The sequence below is a fragment of the Emiliania huxleyi genome, assembly GCF_000372725.1.
Source record: "Emiliania huxleyi CCMP1516 unplaced genomic scaffold EMIHUscaffold_1, whole genome shotgun sequence".
Lineage (NCBI taxonomy): Eukaryota > Haptophyta > Isochrysidales > Noelaerhabdaceae > Emiliania > Emiliania huxleyi.
Window position 1 is genome coordinate 2,112,751 of NW_005202428.1, and position 19,755 is coordinate 2,132,505.

The window sequence follows — 19,755 nt, forward strand, 5'->3', positions numbered from 1 at the left end:
GACCATGGTATCTTTGAGATGAAAAGTGCGTCCTAGAATGCGTTTTTGCATTCTAGGACGCATCGGTAAACAAAGATGGGGGGGTCGCCCCCCCAGACGGGGTGTGAAGTCTGCGGTCGTCCCTTCGCCTTGCGCACTACCGCTCTTCCGCCATCGAGCCTTGGCTCGAGGAGCGCTGCTTCCGCACACACACACTACGCTGCCGCCGCACCAAGAGCCTCGCTCAGACCGCGAGCTATGTGATGAACTCACCCGTCAAGGCCGCTGACTGCGTCTTGACGCAACTCGGCGCACGCGGCGCAGTGGAGAGGTGCGTGCGAGGCTGGTGCGCTGCCCGCGCGGCGCTCCACCGGTCGCAGCGCGCCAGCCTCGCCCGCCTCGCCATGCCAGCAGCCGGGCGCGCGCGGGAGAGGTGCAGAGCTGGCGCGTGGCGGGTCATGGTCGCCGAGATCTGGACGCGCAGGACCGCCCGGACGGCGAGGCTCGAGCGAGCGCCTGTGTGGAGGTCGAACGGCGTGTGGGAGGGCGGTGGGCCGCGAGAGAGTCGCGCAGCCCCGCGTGTGTGGACCGGTGGCGCTTCGGGTGGCGTATCGGGCCGTCAGAGGCAGATACGTGGCGCAGCGAGTGCGAATACATGCAATAATTTGCACGCACCGTGCCGAGCCGACCCGCGTGCACGATCGGAGCACCTCAAGGCGGCGCGAGAGGCGGTGTGTCGAGGTGCCGCGGCCCGCGGCTGCAGCGTGTCGAAACGGCGCTCTCGGAGGCGCCGCGGTGGCGGCCGAGCGCGCGGGATCGGCGAGAAAATTTGACGGCGTGCCGGCCGTGGGCCCGGACGAAGGCGCCGCCGGCTCGGATTGAGACCAGTGGCATCAGGGGCGCCTCCAGCACTCAAGACAGTAGCACGCTGTTTCTGTCTTGGCCGCCACTGACGCGAAAATCCTATCTCGCGCCCTCGTTGGGTAGAGAGTGCTTGATTCACGGACCATTCACGGACAGCGAGGCTGGCCGCACAGCGAGGCTGGCCGCAAGCGGAGCTCCCCACCGGCGGCGGGTTTGAAGACACTGAGACGAGCGCGCCGGCGGCGGACCGCCGCCGGCGCGCTCGCTTCGGCGGATGGCTGAGCGGCACAGTTTCTGGCCGCCCGGCCTGCGAGCAGTCACCGCGAGACGATCGAAGGCGCTCAGTTCAAGCGCGCCGCCATGCCAGATCTCGCCCCACGCCCCGACCAGACCGGGCAGTACGTGCAGGAATGATGCAGGCATGATGGATGGGTGTGGTGAGCACGCCAGTGGCACCGCTGCGCACTCTCAGGGTCGCAGCCGCCTATCTCGTGAGGGGCGTGGCTCGGGGCGGGTGCGAGAGAGTCGAGGAGCGCGGCGCGCGCGTGCGCGCGCGTGGTAAGTCGGTTTATATTTCATCACTGGTACAAAAGAGACCCAAAACGGCACGCGCGCCGCGCGCACGCGCGCTCGCATCACCTCAACACTCACACAGCAAATCAAAGAGATGCGGCCAGGCGCGCTCCGTTCGGGTTTCTTCGATCAAAAGAGGGAGAGAGGCCCCAAATTACGTGTGAGTGTTAGAGTTGTTTAAGAGGGACGGCAGCGAATCTCTACACAGCTCATGCATACGCCTAACTGGGCCTCAGACCCCCGACCGCGTCCCGGTGCTCTGTGGTCGGATTTGTGACGCCGCCGCACCGCGCCGCCCGCGGCCGGGGGCCCTCCGGAGGCCAAGGATGGCCGTGACGGACCGGGACGAGCTCTGGGAGGTTCAGTGTCAGTGTATATATTGTAGAGATCAACCATGTGCACAATATCTCTCAGTCTAGCTAAGCCTGGGAAGGCGATGCCGGGGCCGTACAGCAGCTTGATGGTGCTTCGCCGGCGTGCGTCCCGGAGCGGTGCCGGACGGGCGGTCCGTGGGAGGAAAACGAGGGACAGCGCCGACGGCGCTCTGATTCGACTTTTGACTTCAAACAAAGCCTACCGCACGCGCCGCGTCGCGGCGCGTGCGTGCGGTAGGCACTCGGGATTTTGTCATGACCGTTTTTATTTATTTATTTACCAAACCTTGCTCAAGGTTCTTGGGTGCAAAGAGCGCGGCCACAAGTCACAGGGCCCGCTCGTCCATGCGACCGGCAAAGGCTGGGTCAAAGAGCACAAGGGACAGTACTACGACGCGCTCCATGTCATTCTCCATGTCAAGAACGGAATCGTCAAGATTTGTCTCGTCGAAAGCCAGGGCGGCATCGCGCCGCCAACCAAGAGAATCATCCACAACTTCGCCAAAGAGGTCGGCAGCCCGAGCGCCGTCGACCGCACCGACTACGGCACAGCCTCCGGCAGCGCCCAGGGCTTCGCCCAGCACCACTCGCAACAGCTCTCGCGCGCCGCCGTCTGTGGCGACGCGCAGAACATCAACAACGCTGCTCGCAACATGCGTGTCGCGCACTCATTCATGACCGGTCTCAATGTCCCACCCCCCTGCGCGCGGGCGGGCCTTCTAGGCCCGCGGGTAGTCTCCCCCCATCCCCAGGGCCTCCAGGGCTCGCACCTCAACCTCTCACAGACCAGCGCACAGCGCCATAGGAGGTATTTTCTTATCAATAACAAGGCTGTGAAGGAAAGGAAGAAAACCGTGCCGAGCGAGAAATTCTTTTCACGCGTGCCGATGTGTGTGCTGGTGTGCGCCAGTCCACGCCCTTGTCGTGCCAGTGGTACTGTGAGAGATAGGCGTCAAAGATGGCGGTAACCTTCTTTTTTCAGATCATGAGCTAGCCTTCGTTGTTAATATGAAAACAAGAAGGGACTCACACATGTCGCCGCACACACACACACACACCGCACCGCACCCCGAAGCAACCCCGCGCCCGCCGCCCCACCGCCCCGCCTACCTATAGGTGGGAAAGAGAGGAGGAGATGGGATGTCCACAGCGAATGAGGGAGTCTAGGAAATCTTTTTCTGCCTCGCCGTCCTCGCAGGAGTCGCTTAGGCGGCTCCCGTGGTGTACCTGTGTCGCTCGCCCCTTTTCTTTTTCTCCCAGTGCCTTTGGCGGCGCAAAGGTGTCTGTACACCACACACACCTTTCCAAGCTCGCACGCAGGGCGGTTCGAAGAGCCGCGCGCTTTGGGAAGGCGCTTGGAAAGCCCGGGCAAGCGCGATGGGCAAGAAAAATGCGTCCAAAGATAACGGTAAGGCGAAGCCTCGGGACCCGCCGCCGCCAAACCCAAAGGTCTTACGCAGCAGTGGCGGTTCCAAGCCGGCGGTCTGGCTGGTCGCGCCGGCGATGATTGCGCTTCTCGCTGCCGGTGTCGCGTACGTCGGTTGGCCGCAGGGGGCGCCGCCTCACGCGACCCTGCATCAGCAGAATGTCACCTCGGCAGTTGAGTCGGCTGCATCGGCGGCTGCATCGGCATCGTCGGCGGAGCTGCCGCGCGGGTGGGGATCGGCGATGGACCCGTCGAGCGGCAAGCCGTACTACTACAAGCTCGCGACGCGCGAGTCGACGTGGGAGCGGCCGACCGAGCCATGCGACGACGAGTCTGTCGTCGCATCGGCCGAGCAGCAGCAGCAGCAGCTGGGGAAGGAGGGCGAGGACGTGCACGAGCACTGCGGCTACTGGGCGGCGGCGGGCGAATGCGCCTCCAACCCCTCCTTCATGGAGCAGCAGTGCAAGACCTCCTGCGCCCACACCGCCGCCGCACTGAAGTCTGGCAAGGCTGCGAGAGGTCTCGCGTCTGGAAAGGCGCGAGGGCACCCCACCACACACACCACTCACACCACTCACACCACGCCACAGCCGGGCGCTCCTCCTTGCCCCGGACTGCGCCATGGACCGCATGGAGCCGCGTAGAGCCGGCGGCGCCTGGCGGGCGAACCTTCCGCGAAGCTTCTCGGAGCCTTCCCGCAGGTGGACACCTGGAAGACGCCTTCCGACTGCCTCGCGTGGGCAACCTCGGGCGAGTGCGAGAACAACAAGCCGTTCATGCTCGCGACTAGATGCGGAGCACGGACCCGTGTATACCGGCACGTCGAGAGGACACGCATAGCAAGCCGCGCATGATTCACGCGATGCTGGGAGTACCTTTAAGGTACACGGCAAGAGGCCCTCCTCCCGCCCCGAGCCCTCTTGTGTGCTCGTGGCGTAGGCTGGCGAACTGCGCGGCCTCGTGCTCGCCCGAGGAGCGGGCGGCGGCGGAGGAGCGGCTCCAGGTCCGAGAGGGCGCGAGAGGGCGCGAGAGGGCGCGAGATGCGCATGTGGGGGATAAGGCGTCGCCAGGGCCGTGCCAAGGTCTAAGCTCTAAGCTCTGTGTCTCTCTCTCCCGTGCGTGCGCAGGCGGCGCGGTCTGAGTATTGGGCGCGGTGCCCACGGCCAGCCGGGGCAGAGCCAGCGCTGGCGGCCGGAGCGAGAGGGGCGACCGCAAGCCGCGAGATCGCGGTTCGGCGAGAGCGGACTCTGCTGACAGGCGCCCGGCGCTATGAACGAGACCTTCCAGCGGATCCTGGCGGACTTCGGCGAGTCTCCCCTCCCTCTCCCTCCCTCTCTCCCCCTCCGCCCCTCCCTCCCTTTCTTCCCCTCTCTCGCCCGCGCGGGTACCGTCCTCCCCGAGCAGCTCCGCCTCTCTCCCGCCTCTCCAGGCCACCTGCAGCCCGAGCTCGTGTCGGCCGACCCGCCGGTGCTGCTCTTCCACTCCTTCCTCTCCGACGCCGAGGCACACACGCACTCACGCACACACACACACACACACAACACAACACACACACAACACAACACAACACACACACACACGCACACACACACACACACACACACACACACACACACACACACACACACACACACACACACACACACACACCACACACACACACACACACACACCACACACCACACACCACACACACACACCACACACACCACACACACACACACACACACACACACACGCACAGCCGTGGGGCTCCTGTCTCTCGACGTGGAGTCGCGAGGGCTGCCCCGGCCCCTGCCCACCGCCCTCGTGTGCGTGGAGAGAGTCTGCCTGACCTGACCTCAGGCGGACACCTTCGTCGCGCACGGGCGTGGAAAGTACGCCGAGTCGCGCGGCGTCGGCTTCGACAAGGTTCGCAGAGAGGGGCCGGGAGAGGAGAGCAGAGGAGATGAGAGCAGAGGAGATGAGAGCAGAGGCGCGGCGTCACGTCCACGACGCGTGCACGCCACGCCCCCCCGACGAGAGGAGGCGAGGTGACCGGCGGCGAGGCGGAGATTGCCCGAGAGTACCCGAGCTTACCCGAGGTTAGGACGGCAAGATGACCGACGTCAAGACGGAGATCCGCACCTCGAGGCACACCTGGTGCCAGGAGCGGGACTGCCTCTCCGACCCGCTCGTCCAGGCGGTGCAGGAGAGAGTGAGCGATGTCACGCGCACGCCGGTCGCAAACGGCGCGCCCGCACCGAGACTGGCCGCCGCGAGATGGCCGCGAGATCGAGATGGTCGCGAGATTGCCGCGAGATCGAGATGACCGCGAGATTGCCGCGAGAGGAGGCCAGTCGCCACCGACGTGCCCGCTTCCCGCCGGACCCCGGTCAAAAAAGGCCCCGTTGAAGTTGGGGCCCCCCCCCAGGGAGCGGAAACCGGCCCGGCCCTTCCCCGGGGCCCCCCCCCGCCCAGGGGAGTTTGCGCAGCTCGTGTATTAAAACGGGTGCCCCGCAGAGGGCGACAAGTTGTGCCCTTTTTACAAGCGCCCCTCGGATTACATGGAGGGAGACCGCCCCCGGGTCCAAGGCGGAAAGCACGCCTGCCGAAGCAAAGCACGCACCCCTGCGGAAGGGCCGCCCTCCCACCACCCGCCTTCCCAAATCCGCCGCCTTCCTCGTTATCCACTGGGGGAAGTGGGCCCCCCCCCCCCCCCCCGCCCGCCCGCCCGCCCCGCTCTCGCTCCGTCGACGGCGGCCGTGTGCCGTTGCCTCGCAGGCGTGCGAATCTTCACGCTCTTCATGTACCTGAACGACGTGCCCGAGGGCGGCGGCGGCGGGACCCGCTTCACCGACCTCAAGCCCGAGCCGATCACCTTCATGCCCTCCAGGGGCAAGGCCGTCCTCTGGCCCTCGGCGAGATATAGCCGAGATGTAACCGAGATCTAGCTGAGAGACAACCTCCGCGCACAGCGAGGCTTGGAGCGCGCACATTCACACCGCCCCGGCGTGAGCAGGTGCTCGCCGACGCGCCCGACACGATGGACCCGCGCACGCACCACGAGGCGCTCAGATGATGGATAGAGGCGTGATACAGTCTGGCCAGCGACTGGACACGGGCGTGGTGGAGGATGACGCAAGGCGGAGAGGCGCATATGGAGCGACACATAGACACATACACACACAGCACAAGACGCTCCGACACACATCTTGAGTGTACGTCACTCAGGGCCGCGCCGGTCGCCCTCCCACCGCAGGCGCTCCCGGTGTGGTCGGGCGAGAAGTTCGGTGCCAACTTCTGGATCCACCAGTACGACTTTCGGTCGGCGCACGCGTCGGGCTGCACCATGGGGTGACGGGCGGGCCGCTGGGTCACAGCTGACAGTATTCGAACCTCGATATGTGGGAAAGCTCTCTCTTCCGTGGTGTCATAGGTCTAGTGTGTGTGTGCGCGCGCGCGCCCGAGGGCCCAGGCTCTTTGCGTGTTTTTACGGCGCGGAGAGAGAGTGTGTGTGCTGCCTCTCGAGGGGAGTGCTTCCTCTCAGTACTGATCAGCGAAGCCGGACGGGCATAAAAAAATCGATAAAAAATCCATGGGGGCGAGTCTGATATGGAGTCTATCGAGCCTGCTGCCCCCGACCCCAACTGGCTGCCTCCGCAGCGGAGACAGACCACAGCGCGACTAGTGGCGTACTGTGGCTTCGGAGGCGATGAGGCCTTCGCGGAGGCGGCCGTTGCAGGCATGCCAGAGCGGCGCACACTGCTCTCGCAGCCCACCACTCACGTGTCCTGGCCTCTGCCTCTGCAGACAGCGCGTGGTCGAGCTCGCGCGGCGGCGGCGGCGCTGCGACCGCATCTGCGCTGCCGGTCGAGCCTGCAGGCGCGCATCTCCCGGCCCTCCCTCGCAGCAGCTCTCTGACTCTGACCAAGCCTCTGCCACCGCCTGCCGCAGCTGCCGACCCTGAGGACACCAACGACGACTTCTGTCGGCAGTGCGGCGGCGGCGGCGACCTGCTGCTGTGCGACCGCTGTGACCGCTCCTACCACATGTACTGCCTCGACCCGCCGCTCGAAGTCGCGCCTGAGGGAGAGTGGCACTGCCCGGTGAGCGCCCTGCGGCGCCCGCGCCGGCTGCGGTGTGAGCACGCTCCGGGGACGCCGAGGGCTCGCTCCTGCGCCCTCGCAGGCGCACTCGTCGACGCGGCGCAACGTCAACAAGGAGCTCTCCGCGCTGACTCGCGAGACGGACGCCAAGGTGCCACCAGCAGCCCGCGCGCCCCGTCGTCCGCCGCGCGCCTGCGCCTCCCTTGAGCCTCCTCCCTCGCGCACCGCGCGCCGCGCTCCGCGTGCGGCCGCGCCGGGGCGCCTTGTCACCCCACCCCCCCTCTACCCCTCCGCGCGCCCGCGTCGCCGACCGTCCCTCCGCGCGGCCAGGCGCAGTTTGGGCAGAGCTACCGGCAGCCGCGCGTCGACGCCGCCCGCTTCCAGGCCACGTGTCCGCCGCTCCTCACGCCGTCCGAGCGCGCCGCCGCTCCCAACGGGGACGCGAGCGCGCCGCTCTGGCGTCCCGGCTGCGTCTCCGTCCCCGCGCTCGTCGACTTGCTCGCCTTTGGCCACCGGCTGGTGAGGCGCGAGTTTTCGTCGGCGGCGCGGTACAACGAGGGGCTGATGGTGCACCTGCACCTGTGCGGGTACGAGACGCTGGAGGCAAAGTACGCGCTGCTCGCCGCCGCGAAGCTCATCGCGGCGCTCCCCGCCGAGCAGCGCGATGCCGTCTTCAACGACGGACACCGCGAGGGGGACTTGCTGCTGGCGGCGCTCAGCGAGGCGCACGGCGGCGCCGGCGAGCCGGCCCACCTGCCGCGCGGCGCCCCCAGCTGCGAAGTGGAGCTGCCCGAGGCGTGCTGCGGGCTGCGGGTGGGCCAGCTGCGCGCGCCGCAGGACGAGATGGCGCGGCTGCTCGCCGAGGCGGAGGCGAGTTGGGAGGCCGACCGCTCAAGCGGCGTCGCCAGCTGGGTGCGCGACCTCGACGCGGCCGTCGCGGGGAGTGAGCTCTCGCTCGAGCGCGTTGGCGAGCTCGTCGCGGCCGGCACCGCCGCGCTAGGCGTCGACGCGTCTCTCTTTGGCGTCACGGGCCGCGACGCCGCCCCGCCGCCGCTCGAGCCGCCGCTCGCCCGCCTGAAGCTTCTCACCGCCGAGCACTGCGCCGCCAAGCGGTGGCACCGGAGGCACGGCGCGGTCCTGACCTCGCAGCAGCCGCTCGCGCAGATGCGCGCCGCGCTGCGCGAGGCGGACGCCGCGGATCCGCCGCTCCGGCTCGCGGAGGCGCGCGCGCTGCGAACGCGGCTCGAGCAGGCCGAGGCGTGGCTCAGGGCCCCCGAGGCGAGCCTGGTGGAGGCGAAGGAGCTTCGCGAGCTGCAGGCAGAGACGCGCCGCGAGTACCGAGATCATCGAGAGTAGCCGAGATTCATCGGGATCGCCGAGAGTCGTCGAGGCGGAGGAGCTCCGCGCGTCTCGCGTGGGTGGTCTCGCCACTGCGGCCAGCCTTGCCGCTACCCTCCCCCCGCCCCTTTCCTCCCTTTGCCTCCCCCCTCCAGGAGGCCCCCCTTGGGCCGCCTTTTACCGCCCCGCCCCCCCCCCCCCCCACCCCCTGCGTGCAGGAGCTGCAGCGCGAGGCGGAGGTGCTCCGGCTGCAGGCACCCGAGGTGGCGGCGCTCCGCGCGCGCGTCGCCGCGAGCAAGCGCTGGATGGCGCGCGTGCACGCGGACCTGCTCCGGCGCACGTCCTCGCGCGGCAAGGCCTCTGCCAAGCTGACCGAGGCGGAGGCAGAGGCGCTGGTGCGCGAGGCGGCGGAGCTGCACCTGCGCGCCGAGGAGACGGAGCTGGTGCGCGCGCGGCTGAGCGAGGCGGCGGCGTGGAAGGCGGAGGTCGGCGCGGCGCTGGGCGCGACATCGGGCGTCGGCGTCGAGGCGCTGCTGCCGACAGCGCGGCTGCTCAGGCGACCCTTCCCTGAGCCTCCTCGCAACCCTCCTGTAGGCGCTGCAGCAGATGGAGCGGCTGCACGCGCGCGGCGAGCAGGAGCTCAATTTGGCGCTCAACGAGTTGGGCGTACTCGAGGCGCGCGTCGGAGAGAGCCACCGCTGGATCGAGAGCGCAAAGGCGGCCCTCGAGGGGTCGAGCTGCAGGGAGCCCGCCGAGCTGGTGGCGCTGATGGGCGATGGGCGGCGGCTCGGCCTCGCGCTCCCCGAGATGCAGCAGCTCGCGCAGTCCCTCAAGGAGAGCGAGTGGGCGGAGCAGGCACAGGCGGCCGTCGACGAGGCTTGCGCAAGATCGAGGTGCTCGAGGCGCTCTCCAGAACACGCCCCTAAGATGTCTCGGACGCGTCCCAGGCGACGACCCTCGAGGTGCTCGAGGCGCTCTCGGAGCAGGCGGAGCACCAGCCGACGGGGCGGGTGTCCGCCCTGGCCGAGGCGCTCGCCGCAAAGGTGGCGCGCGGGCGCGAGTGGTCGGCCAAGCTCGAGCGCGAGATGGCGGAGGAGGATCGGACCTCGCTGCGCGACGCGGCGGCGATGGTGTCCGAGGCGGGGGGGCGGGTGTAGGCCCGAGCGCGGCCCGAGGTCCGCCGATATCACCCCATATTGTGCGGGAGCGTAGGTGGAGGCGGCCAAGCTCAAGCTGCCCAAGCTGGGCAAGCTGCGCGAGTGGGTCGCCCGTGCAAAGGCGTGGCAGGACAGCGCGCGCAAGGTGCAGGCCAAGCAAACGCGCGGCGCGAGCCAAAAGCCGGCGCTCTCCGAGCTCGAAGCGATGCTCGCGGTCGGCCTCGAGCTGCCGCTCGACGTGCCCGAGGCGCCCCTCCTCGCGAGGCAGGTGCGCGAGGCGTCCGACGTGGAGCGTTGCGCCGAGACGTTGCTCGAGGCCGCCGAGGAGGTGACGAAGCCAGAGCCAGCCGCAGATGCAGATGCCGCCGCCGCCGCCGCCGACGCCGCCGCCACACCCACCGCCGTCGACCCGACCGCCTCCGCATCCGACGCCGCCTCCGACGCCGCAGTCGCCACCACCGCCACCGCCACCGCCACCGCCCCCACCGCCGAGGATGCCGACGCCGACGCCGGCAGCGACTCGTCCGACGCCGGTTCGCTCGACCCGCGCGTCGAGAAGGTCGCGTCCGAAATGGACGAGCTGCTGCTGCGCGCGAGCGGGCTCAACGTCTCGATCCCGCTCACCGAGGTGCTGCGTGTCTGCCGCTGGAGACTCGCGCTGCGCGCCGCGCGTGCCAAGCCGCAGCTTGCGGAGCTGCAGGATCTCATCAAGCAAGGGCGCCAGCTCGGCCTGTGCCAGTACGCGGCCGCGCCAAACCTGAGCGAGGGCTCCACCTCCTCCTCCTCCTCCTTCGCTTCGGCCGCCTCCAACGGCCGCATCTCGCGCAACGGCACGGAGCGGCCGCCCTCGCGCCAGTCGCAGCGCCGTGGGGGCGGCCGAGAGCCGGACACGCCGGCGGGCACGCAGGGGGCGCCGGCGGGCGGCGCCGGCGGCTCCGCGCCGCCGGAGGGCGAGGGCGCGACTGACGAGAGCAGCGACGAGTCGTCGCCGCGCTCGCTGGGCGAGATGCGGCGCGCGGGCGCGGAGCTGCGCGTGATCGGCGAGCTGGTGGCGCAGACGGAGGCGTGGGAGGAGGAGGCCGAGAAGATGCTCTCGTCGGAGCGGGTGAGGGTGGAGGAGCTGGAGGCGCTGCTGCGGAGGGGCGAGGCGCTGCCGCTCGCGAGCGACGCGCGCGACTACTTGGCGGCGGCCTACTCCGACGCGCAGCGGTGGGAGAAGGCGGCGCGGGGGCTCGTGGGGAGCGACGCGCGCATCGAGGAGGTGCAGAAGCTCCTCAAGGAGTACGTCAAGGGCAACTTGCACTCGGACGCGATGGAGGAGCTTCGGGCCCGCGCGCGCGAGGGCGAGGCGTGGCTCCGCGAGGCGCGCGACCTGTTCGACGACTGCGGCATCGAGCTGCCGGACCTGACGGCGGTGCTACGCTCCGACCAGGCCGACCTCTATTGCGTCTGCCGGCAGCCCGACGACCTGCAGCGGCTGATGCTCGCCTGCGACACGTGCGAGGTCTGGTACCACATGCACTGCGTCGGCGTGCCGCCCGCCAAGGCCAAGCAGTTGGCGGCGTCCAACGACGAGTTTGAGTGCCCGGCGTGCGCGCGCAAGTCGGGGAAGCCGTACCCCTTCTCCGCGCGCGTCAAGAAGGTGCCGCCCAAGAAGACGCCGCGCGCGTCCGAGGTTGCGGAGCTGCTGCGCAAGGCGGACCAGCTGCGCGTCTGCGTCGAGGAGGCCGCCCTGCTGCGGGACGCGCACGCCGCGTGCCTTGAGTGGCACGCGAAGGAGGCGCCGAAGCTCCTCGATGCGCTCTCCGCCACCACCCCCGCCGCCGACCCGGCGGCCGACGGCGCCGGAGACGGAGACGGCAAGCTCTCGACGGCGTGGGCACGAGTGGGCGGCGGCGCGCTCGCGCGCGGGCTCTACGACGACGGAGAGGCGTACCGCGTCGAGCCCGAGCTCATGTCGCTCCTCAAGGCGTGGCGCTTCCGCCGTCTCCTCCACGAGGCGCGCGGGCTGCCGCTTCCCGCGCTTCCCGCCGAGGCGGCGCCCGCGGCGTCCGCAGCGCTTGCTGCATCGCCCGCGCCAGCGCCCGCGCCCGCGCCAGCGCCTGCGCTTGCGCCCGCGCCGCCGGACGGCGCCGATGCAGACGTCAAGGCGGACGTACACGCCGACGCGGCGGCGCTGCTCGAGATGTCGCTCGGCTGCGCTGAGACCAAGCTCGAGGCGAGCCCTCCGGGTGCGGCCGCTGCGCCCGTGCAGGGCGTGGCCCTCGCCGCCAAGCGCGAGCCCGCGCCCGGCGCGGGCCGCGGCGTCGACCTGGCAGAGCTGCAGGCGGTGCTTGACCTCGCCGTCGAGGAGGGGGTCGCCGAGCCGCAGGAGGAAAGCGGGCCGCGTGGCGCGGCCGGCGGCCACGCCAAAGCTGCCGCCGCGCAGCCGGCGTTGGAGGAGGCGGGCGAGCCCGGTTGCGGGCGGTGGCGGCCGTTTTACGAGCGCGAGATGGCGAGCCTCGCGGAGGACGTGGCCGCCTCGCGCTTCATGCTACGGGAGGCGGAGGCGTGGAAGCACGACGCGGCCAATTTCGCCAAATCGTCCGTGCCGGTCGACCCCGAGGCCCTCGCTTCGCTGCTGGGCCGCGCGCGTGCCTCGTCGCTGCGGCTGCCGCCGATGCCAGCTTTGGAGGAGCGGGCGGCCAAGGTGGGGCGATGGGCGGCGGCAGTCGGCTCCTTGCTCGATGACGCTGCGGCCCGCGCCGCCTCGGGCGCCAGCGGCGTCCCGATCGACGAGGCGACGCGGCTGCACGCCGAGGCGCTCCGCTTGCGCGTCAAGGGGGCGAGGTGGGAGGCGCTGTTGGCGGCGTTTGCGTCGCTGCGTGACGGGGTGGAGGAGGTGCGCACTTCGCTCGTCCACCACGTGAGTGCGGCCGCTGTGGCGGACGCGATCGCGGTAACGCGGTCGTCCGGCATTTTCCTCACGGCCGAGGAGCCCATTTTTGTGGACTTGCTGGTGCGGCTGCAGCCGGCGCCGCTGCTGGCCGGGCCGGCTATGGCCAGCACGGGGGGCGGCGCGACGATTGCCGCGCCGCAGGTGATCCACGCCAACGGGACGTCGGCGCGCCCGATGCAGATGCCCGGGCAGGTGGCGTGGACGGCGGCGCCGGTGCCGCAGTGCTACGTCCTCCAGCCCCACGAGGTTCAGATGGGCCTGCTCGGGCCGCCGCACGCGCAGCGGCACGTGTGGGCGCAGCACACGGTCCCCTCGCCCCTCACGCAGCAGCAGCAGCAGCAGCAGCAGCAGCAGCAGCAGCAGCAGCAGCAGCAGCAGCAGGCCATCCAGGCGCTCCCGCAGCAGCAGCATCAGGTCTTCCTTCACCACCACCAGCAGCCGCCGCCGCTGCAGCAGAGCCTGCCGTCAGACCCAGCGCAGCCTCAGCCGCCGCTCGTCGCTCAGGTGCTCTTCTGCGACTCCCCTCTTCCACACGACGGCCCCCTCTCACCCCCTCCTGCCATTATGAATAGGTCGCTCCTCATCCAGCTCAGGAGCAGCAGCCATCGGCGGCCGCGGCCGCGGCGGCGGCCGCGGCCGCGGCGGCTGAGGCAGCGGCGGTTACGGCGTCGGTGGCCGCCACGCCGCCGCCGCCGCAGTTCGTGCAGCCGCTGGTGGCGCAGGTGGCGCCGCCGCCGCCGCCGCCACCGCAGCCGCCGCCGCAGCCGCCGCCGCAGCCGCCGCAGCAGCAGCCGCCGCCGCTGATGACGGCGCGAGTGCAGCCGCCGCCGCCGACGAGGAAGCAAATGCAGGCGTCGTCGTCTCGGCCGCCCCACGCCGAGCCGCGCTCCGCGACGGGTCTACACGGCATGTCCGCGCGGAGCGTGGGCGGCGCGCGGCTGAGGGTATACTACGAGGAGGACGGGCGGCTGGTCGGCTACCCCGGTTCGGCCGAGTCGGTGGACGCCTCCAAGGGCCTCAAGGTGCGCCTCGACGGCTTCTCCAAGCGCGAGTGGGTGACGGACGACGACGAGTGGGAGTGGATCGACGGCGCAGTCGGCGCTGACGGGACGCGCCCGCTCGAGCACTATCTCGGCAGCGTGTTGCGGCAGTACATCGTCCGCTTGGCGCAGGCGAAGGAGCGGTTCGCGAACCTCGCCGAGGCAGCACTGCCGCCGGCTCCGGCGGGTAAGCGGCAGGCGGCCGGCGCGGCGGGCGGAGGCGACAAGAAGCGCGCCAAGCCCACGGCGTCGCAGGGGGCGGGCAAGGCGGGCAGGGGCAAGAATATAGCCGCCGAGGCGCCCGCTGGCAAGCGGCGCAAGCAGTGACCGCGCGAGGACGTTTGCACTCACTTGTCCATCCCCATCACAGTTTTCACACAAAACCCATCACACCTCACGCATCAGAGAGTTAGTTCCGCGCGGCGGGGTCGTGCGCACACGCACACTGTAGTGTAGACACCGCGCACTGTGACACACGAGACACGTGTCTCAGTCGTATTCCGTTTTTTTTTAAGCGAGAACAAACACGGGACACACGCGAGGTTACTTCCCCCAGGATTGGTCTTCTCTGCATGCGGGAACACCCTCGGGCGGCCGGGTGGGGCTGCGGCTGGAGCTAGCATGGCTCGATAGAGCCGAGACCCCGTGTTGAGGCGGCGCTCCTGTGGGCGGCTGTGGAATCGGGAGATATTCGAGATAGCCAGATCTCCCGATCTCATCCCAGTGATGGACGTCCGTACGTCCCTTCTTAGTGATTGTGTTTCGGACGGCCCTTCGTTGTGTTCTCCTCCGTCCGCCAGCGAGACTGGCTCAGTCGCTGGCGACCACAGTTCTCTGTGAGGTGGGAGGAGAGGAGAGGACGCAGTGAAGATGGCGCAGCAGCAGGCCCCGCCAGCTGCGCAAGCGCCCATCGTCGTCGTCGTTGACGAGGTTCAGATCACCAGTGATGCAGCGCTCGTTCTCGCTCCAGGGGCTCAGCACGTAAAGGACCACACGCCTTGTCTGAGTTGGACCACGGTGTACGACAATGCAGGAGCAGTGACCAACTACACCCTGGGGCAGAGTGACGCCAAGGGCGCCTTCCTGCCGCGGTGCCGGTTCAGCGTGGACCAGCAGACAGGCACCCTCCTCGATGGGAACCACGTTCTCAATGTGCTTTTCAATGGGGCATTCTGGTCGCGGCTTCTGACCGCTCTGGACGCGGCGAACCTCTTTGCCACTCCCATGGAGAAGATCGGCGTGTTACACCAGCGGCTCGCCGGTCTGGCAATGGCCAACCCAGGGGTCTGGGTGATCTCGCACTCGGACATCTTTCTCGGTGAAGACTTTGACGCGCCCGCCGTCCCAGCGCCGGCCGCGGGGAGAGGCCGGGGCCGCGGTCGAGGGGGCCAAGCCGCGGCCGTGGTGCCGGTCGTGCCAGGACCACAGGACCTGCTCTTCCTTACGCATCTCCCGCTTCGCGCGCTCGAGGCGGGCGGGGAGTTGCCTCTGCTGCTGTACTCGCTGCTCTCTTTCCATTTGGGACCGATAGCTACAAGGGCGGCCCGCCTGCCCCTGGCAGCCCCCGCGAGACTCACGGCCGGCCTTCTCCAAGGAGCTATCGTGCAAAGCGTGGGGGCGGCGGCCGCCAACCCTACGATGCTCGCGCTCCAAATCCCTCGCTTGCTCAAGGGCGCTTCGCTCCCCGTCATCTTTCAGTCTACCTCCGCGGACCCACACACGAGGCTCGAGGACTTCACGGACTTGCTCCGCATGCAGGCCGGCGGGGTAGATGAGAGGCGGCGCATCGAGGAGCGGCGGATCATGCTCGCCACCTCGCTGGGCGCGCTCTACCAGCTAGTCATCCAGCCGTCGCCCTCGGTCTCGACTGCAAATACCTTGGTAAGCCGCCTGGCCGCCAAGATTCTGACCGCGCCTCAGCTTAAGCTCTCGCTGGCGGACCAGCTGGCCATCCTCGCGACGGCCGTTCATGATCGGCAGCACCTAAGGGGGCGGGGGGGGGGGGGGGGGGGCGCACGGCGTGGCCCCGTCGTAGGTCTTGGTCTGCCAATCATCGAAGACACCATCCTTCGAAGCCTGCTGCCAGGTGGAGCAGCACGCCTTGTCGTACCAGCCTGGCTCGGAGGGCGAGGAGGCGGGAGGGGCGGTCGGTGAGGGTGGGCGAGGGTGAGAGCCAGGCGCGTGGTATATGCACCCGGGCAGCCGCGGAAGCCCTCGTTGATGCCGTCGATGCTCGGGGCGAAGTCTTTGAAATAGTAGACGCCAGGGTCGGCGGTGTGTGCAGCTTGGATCTTGGTCGAGACGACGGACCACCTGCAAGACATCAACAGGATTGGGGTGCGTGCGGTGTCGGCATGCCCCATTCGGCGGCGGTCTCAGGACGGGGAGGGAGGTGCTTCCACGTACATGAGCCAGACGGCAAAGCCCATGAGTAGGTTCGGGATGGAGGCCTAAAGGAAGGATCCGAGCAGGTTCGGAGAAAGAAGCGCACAGGAGAGATGCCGACTGGCAGCCGGCCGCGCCCAGAGGTTGCGCGTTGCGATGTTGAGGCCCTCCTTTTCGTAGAAATCCTTGTCCTCGATGTCCCACTCCTGAGGCGGCGCAAATTCGAGTCGGGGCAGAGTGGGCAGCCGCGACTCTTGATATATGCGGCGCAAATTCGAGTCGGGGCAGGGTGGGCGGCCGCGACTCTTGATATATGCGGCGCCTCGAGAGTGATGCCTCCGGTCAGTGGCTGTGCTTTGCAGTGACCGAGCGACTTGGGGTTCTTTATCTGGTACTTGCCCGCTTCCTCTGCCCCCATGCTGAACCTGACGACACGAGAGCTGATTAGATTGAGAGCTGATTAGATGCGATGCGAGGGCGTTCGTCGAGACTGCGGCGGCGGCGATGAGGGGTTTGGGGCTTGCTGCTATTGTGGCCACGGCGGTGGCGCTGGGGGGTGGCGGTGGCTGTGGTGGTGGTGGCTCGGTGGCGGTGGCGGTGGCGGTGGCGGTGGCGGCCATGGAAAGGCAGCGGGCATAGCCACACTTCTCTATCACGGGCTCATCTCCCTGCTCATCTCCCCAAACACGCACAAAAACAAAATAAGTTTCTGCATCACATTATGCGGCGGCGGTACGTCTTCGGTCCCCGCGGGAAGCCCCGCGCATAGGACAACAACGTCTGTCCCACACACGCACACACAGACAAAGAATTTTACAACAAAACTCCCTCGCACGACACTGGGCACGGCACGCAAGTCAGTCAGTCTTACACACCTCCAAGCATGGAGGACGGGCCCACACGCACACACACGCTGCACACGATTGGCTCAGGAGCCGACACGAGGCACACTGTCACCGGCCGTAGCACCAAGTCCGGACTGCTGGACACACAGCACACAGCTCACAGAACAGCTCACGAGGTGGCGCTGTATAGTGGGGTTCTCAGGGACCGACACGGGAGAAGAAGGTGGAGCACAGGGACGGGGACACAGAACTCACGAACTGATATCCCACCCCGCGCCGGGGGCGGTGGCGCGCGCGAGCGCCGGGGTATTTGGACCCGCAGTCTGGCAGGCGCCAGGCCACAGATCCGCCGGCGGAGCCTTGAGTCGCATCCGCGATCCGCGCCGGCTCTCAGAAGAGATCCGGCGCGGTGCTGGCCGCGTCCTCCTAGCCCACACGATCACCGAGTTCACGATGAAGGGAGGCCGATCGCAGAGACGGGAGAAGCAAGTGTCGCACTGCGGCATGCGGTACTCCTGCTGCAGCGCGCGCGCGGTGGTGAAGAGAGTGCGAGCCCTTGAGCCGGTGGCGTTGTCCATCGCCGGCGCGTGCGCGCCGGCCTTGAGGTGGGTATACGCCAGCAGCTAGCCCAGGGGCTGTGGCCCTGCGCGGGCGCAGGAAATGCCGTGCGTGCCGGGGTCCAGCGGCCCCGCTCGGGGAGTTGAGGCGGCCGCCCGTGAGGAGATTACGGCACGCAAGAACGTGCAAGAAGAGAGTGAGAGAGCTACGGGACCGGCCCCAGCTTCGGCTGAGGGCTAACAAGCTGCCGAGCCCAAATCACTGTGAGGGTCTTGATTTCTTGTTGGTCTTCAAAAATCTCTCTCTCGGCACGCACAGACAAAGAAAACAGCGTCCGAAACCAAATCAGCGTCGCGTGGTGCATGCACATTATGTGCATGCACATGCACATGTGTCATGTGCATCTCTCACATGCACATGCACATGTGCATGCACATGTGCATGTGCATGTGCATGTCGGCTCGGGCTCCAGCCTACTTGACCCCGCCTGTCTGGGCTCTGGCAGGCCGCGCAGCGAAGCGACAATGGCAACCCCCCCCCCCCCCCAAAAAAAAACACACACACACCCTACCTACTACCACCACTACCAACACTACCAACACCGCCACCTGGACCAAACAAGCAAGGCCAGTTTGTTAGGTTAGGTTAGGAGAGATTGTAGGTTAGGTAGTAAGGTGAAGGAAGAACAGTCTGTCTGGCTCGGACTGCGGGGACTGGGACATCACCGCGACAACAAAAAAAAATTCTTCTTTTCTCTCCAACGCGAAGAGATCTCTCTCTCCAAACGCGTTGGAGTTTGTTGTCTTGTAATGGGAGAGAGAGATTTTTAGCAATACCAAACAACTCTATAACACTTACACGTCATTTGTTTGTTTGGGGAGAGAGATTTTAGCAATACCAAACAACTCTAACACTCACACGTCATGACTAATGTTGTGTGTTTTGTTTGTATGGGTGGACGCGGGTCAGAAGCCGACGACACGCGCGCGATCGCCGAGCGACACACACACACAGACAACACACAAGCTCACAAGACACTCAGCCAGCTGGCCACACATCCCGAGTAAGCGTATACGGCGGCATCGCGTTGGAATGCGGAGATAGTAACTACTCTCTGTGGTGCCCCCTTTGGCACTTTACTCCTGTCCCGCGTGACCCTCTGTCTCACATGAGTTTCGTCCCACACTGGGCAAATCGGCCGATTTCCCTCCCGCTAAATCATCACGGCCCCGTAACACCCTCCACGCGCGGTCAAAGGCTTCCCAGGGCCGGTCCATGACATGAACCGATAGACACAAGCAAAAAAAACCGCACCTCTAAGCTTATCGGGCACCCCGAGGCCCATACGGCGTCCCGGCGGGCCCCGGCGGAGGTCCGGCGCGGCGCTCCAAATCCGCACTTCGCGAGCTTCTACGGGAGTTCACGCGGCCTCTCCGCCTCGTGAGGCACACCCCACACCAACCACGAGCCCTGGGGCCGTGGGCGGACCTTTGGCCGCGGCGTCCGGAGCTTTAGTCGTCGAACATCGGCCGCCAACTAGGCCGTCGAGCGAACGTGTCCGGAGAGGCTCTCGGATGGGTCCGGCAGCGGTCCCATAGACCCAGAAGCTCGCCCCGGCGGAGCACTCACGGCTCGACCCCCGCCCCTGGTCACCCAGACGTGCCCTTGGACAGCCGTAGGGGCTCGCATGACGACGTTGGCGCCCGCGACGACGCCCTCCCCGACGACGTCGCATCTGGCAGACTACTCGGGCGCGGCGGCGCGGAGGATCACATGGTTTGGGACTCTGAGCGATGGCAGAGGCCTTTTACTGCAAACGAGGACGCCCCGCGAGGCCCCGTTGGCCGGGAGTGGTGAGTGGGACCATAAACAAGCACTATATCCCCTACCGCGACCAGCCCACACACAGCCCAAACCGCTGCCAAACCGGCCCTGGTCACGCAGGCGGGGAGGCTGCCGGGGCGCCCAAACAGTCCCTCACGAACGCCACACGGGCCACCACGGCCCGTCCGGCGGCCCGAGTGCCGCCCCACACCCGCCCGACGCCCTCGGCCAGCCAGCGCCCACTCTGAGAGGCTTCACCGCCGCCAGCGCGCCGAGCGCGCCGCCCTCTCCTCGCGCCACACGGGCCCCTGGCCGCACGCCCGAGAGGCGGCCCATAATTTGAGTCGAGACGCGCCGCCGGCCAGC

The 19,755-nt window shown here is 67.9% G+C and overlaps 2 protein-coding genes across 2 annotated transcripts; both read left to right on the plus strand.

Moving 5' to 3' along the window:
- The first annotated feature begins 5,077 nt into the window (after positions 1–5,077).
- Positions 5,078–6,782, plus strand: EMIHUDRAFT_431886 (prolyl 4-hydroxylase alpha subunit). Its single transcript, XM_005794322.1, has 5 exons — positions 5,078–5,447; positions 5,677–5,731; positions 5,980–6,116; positions 6,218–6,265; positions 6,458–6,782. The coding sequence occupies exons 1-5, from the start codon at positions 5,421–5,423 to the stop codon at positions 6,554–6,556; spliced, it is 366 nt and encodes a 121-aa protein (XP_005794379.1). The 5' UTR covers positions 5,078–5,420; the 3' UTR covers positions 6,557–6,782.
- A 28-nt stretch (positions 6,783–6,810) lies between these two features.
- EMIHUDRAFT_447526 (hypothetical protein) lies at positions 6,811–14,104 on the plus strand (the record flags this gene model as incomplete). The annotated part of the gene is made up of 15 exons (XM_005794323.1): positions 6,811–6,984; positions 7,167–7,304; positions 7,387–7,455; positions 7,635–7,973; positions 8,142–8,591; positions 8,897–9,163; positions 9,237–9,518; positions 9,590–9,781; positions 9,855–10,127; positions 10,359–10,537; positions 10,775–11,784; positions 11,941–12,047; positions 12,126–13,043; positions 13,619–13,894; positions 14,033–14,104. The coding sequence occupies 15 exons, from the start codon at positions 6,811–6,813 to the stop codon at positions 14,102–14,104; spliced, it is 4,746 nt and encodes a 1,581-aa protein (XP_005794380.1).
- Positions 14,105–19,755: the final 5,651 nt, after the last annotated feature.

Coding starts and splice junctions, on each gene's coding strand:
- EMIHUDRAFT_431886 (XM_005794322.1), top strand. CDS start 5,421: ATGTCACGCGCACGCCGGTCGCAAACG. Junction 5,448..5,676: donor GCGCACGCCGGTCGCAAACG/GCGCGCCCGCAC, acceptor CCCCCCGCCCAG/GGGAGTTTGCGCAGCTCGTG. Junction 6,266..6,457: donor ACCCGCGCACGCACCACGAG/GCGCTCAGATGA, acceptor CTCCCACCGCAG/GCGCTCCCGGTGTGGTCGGG.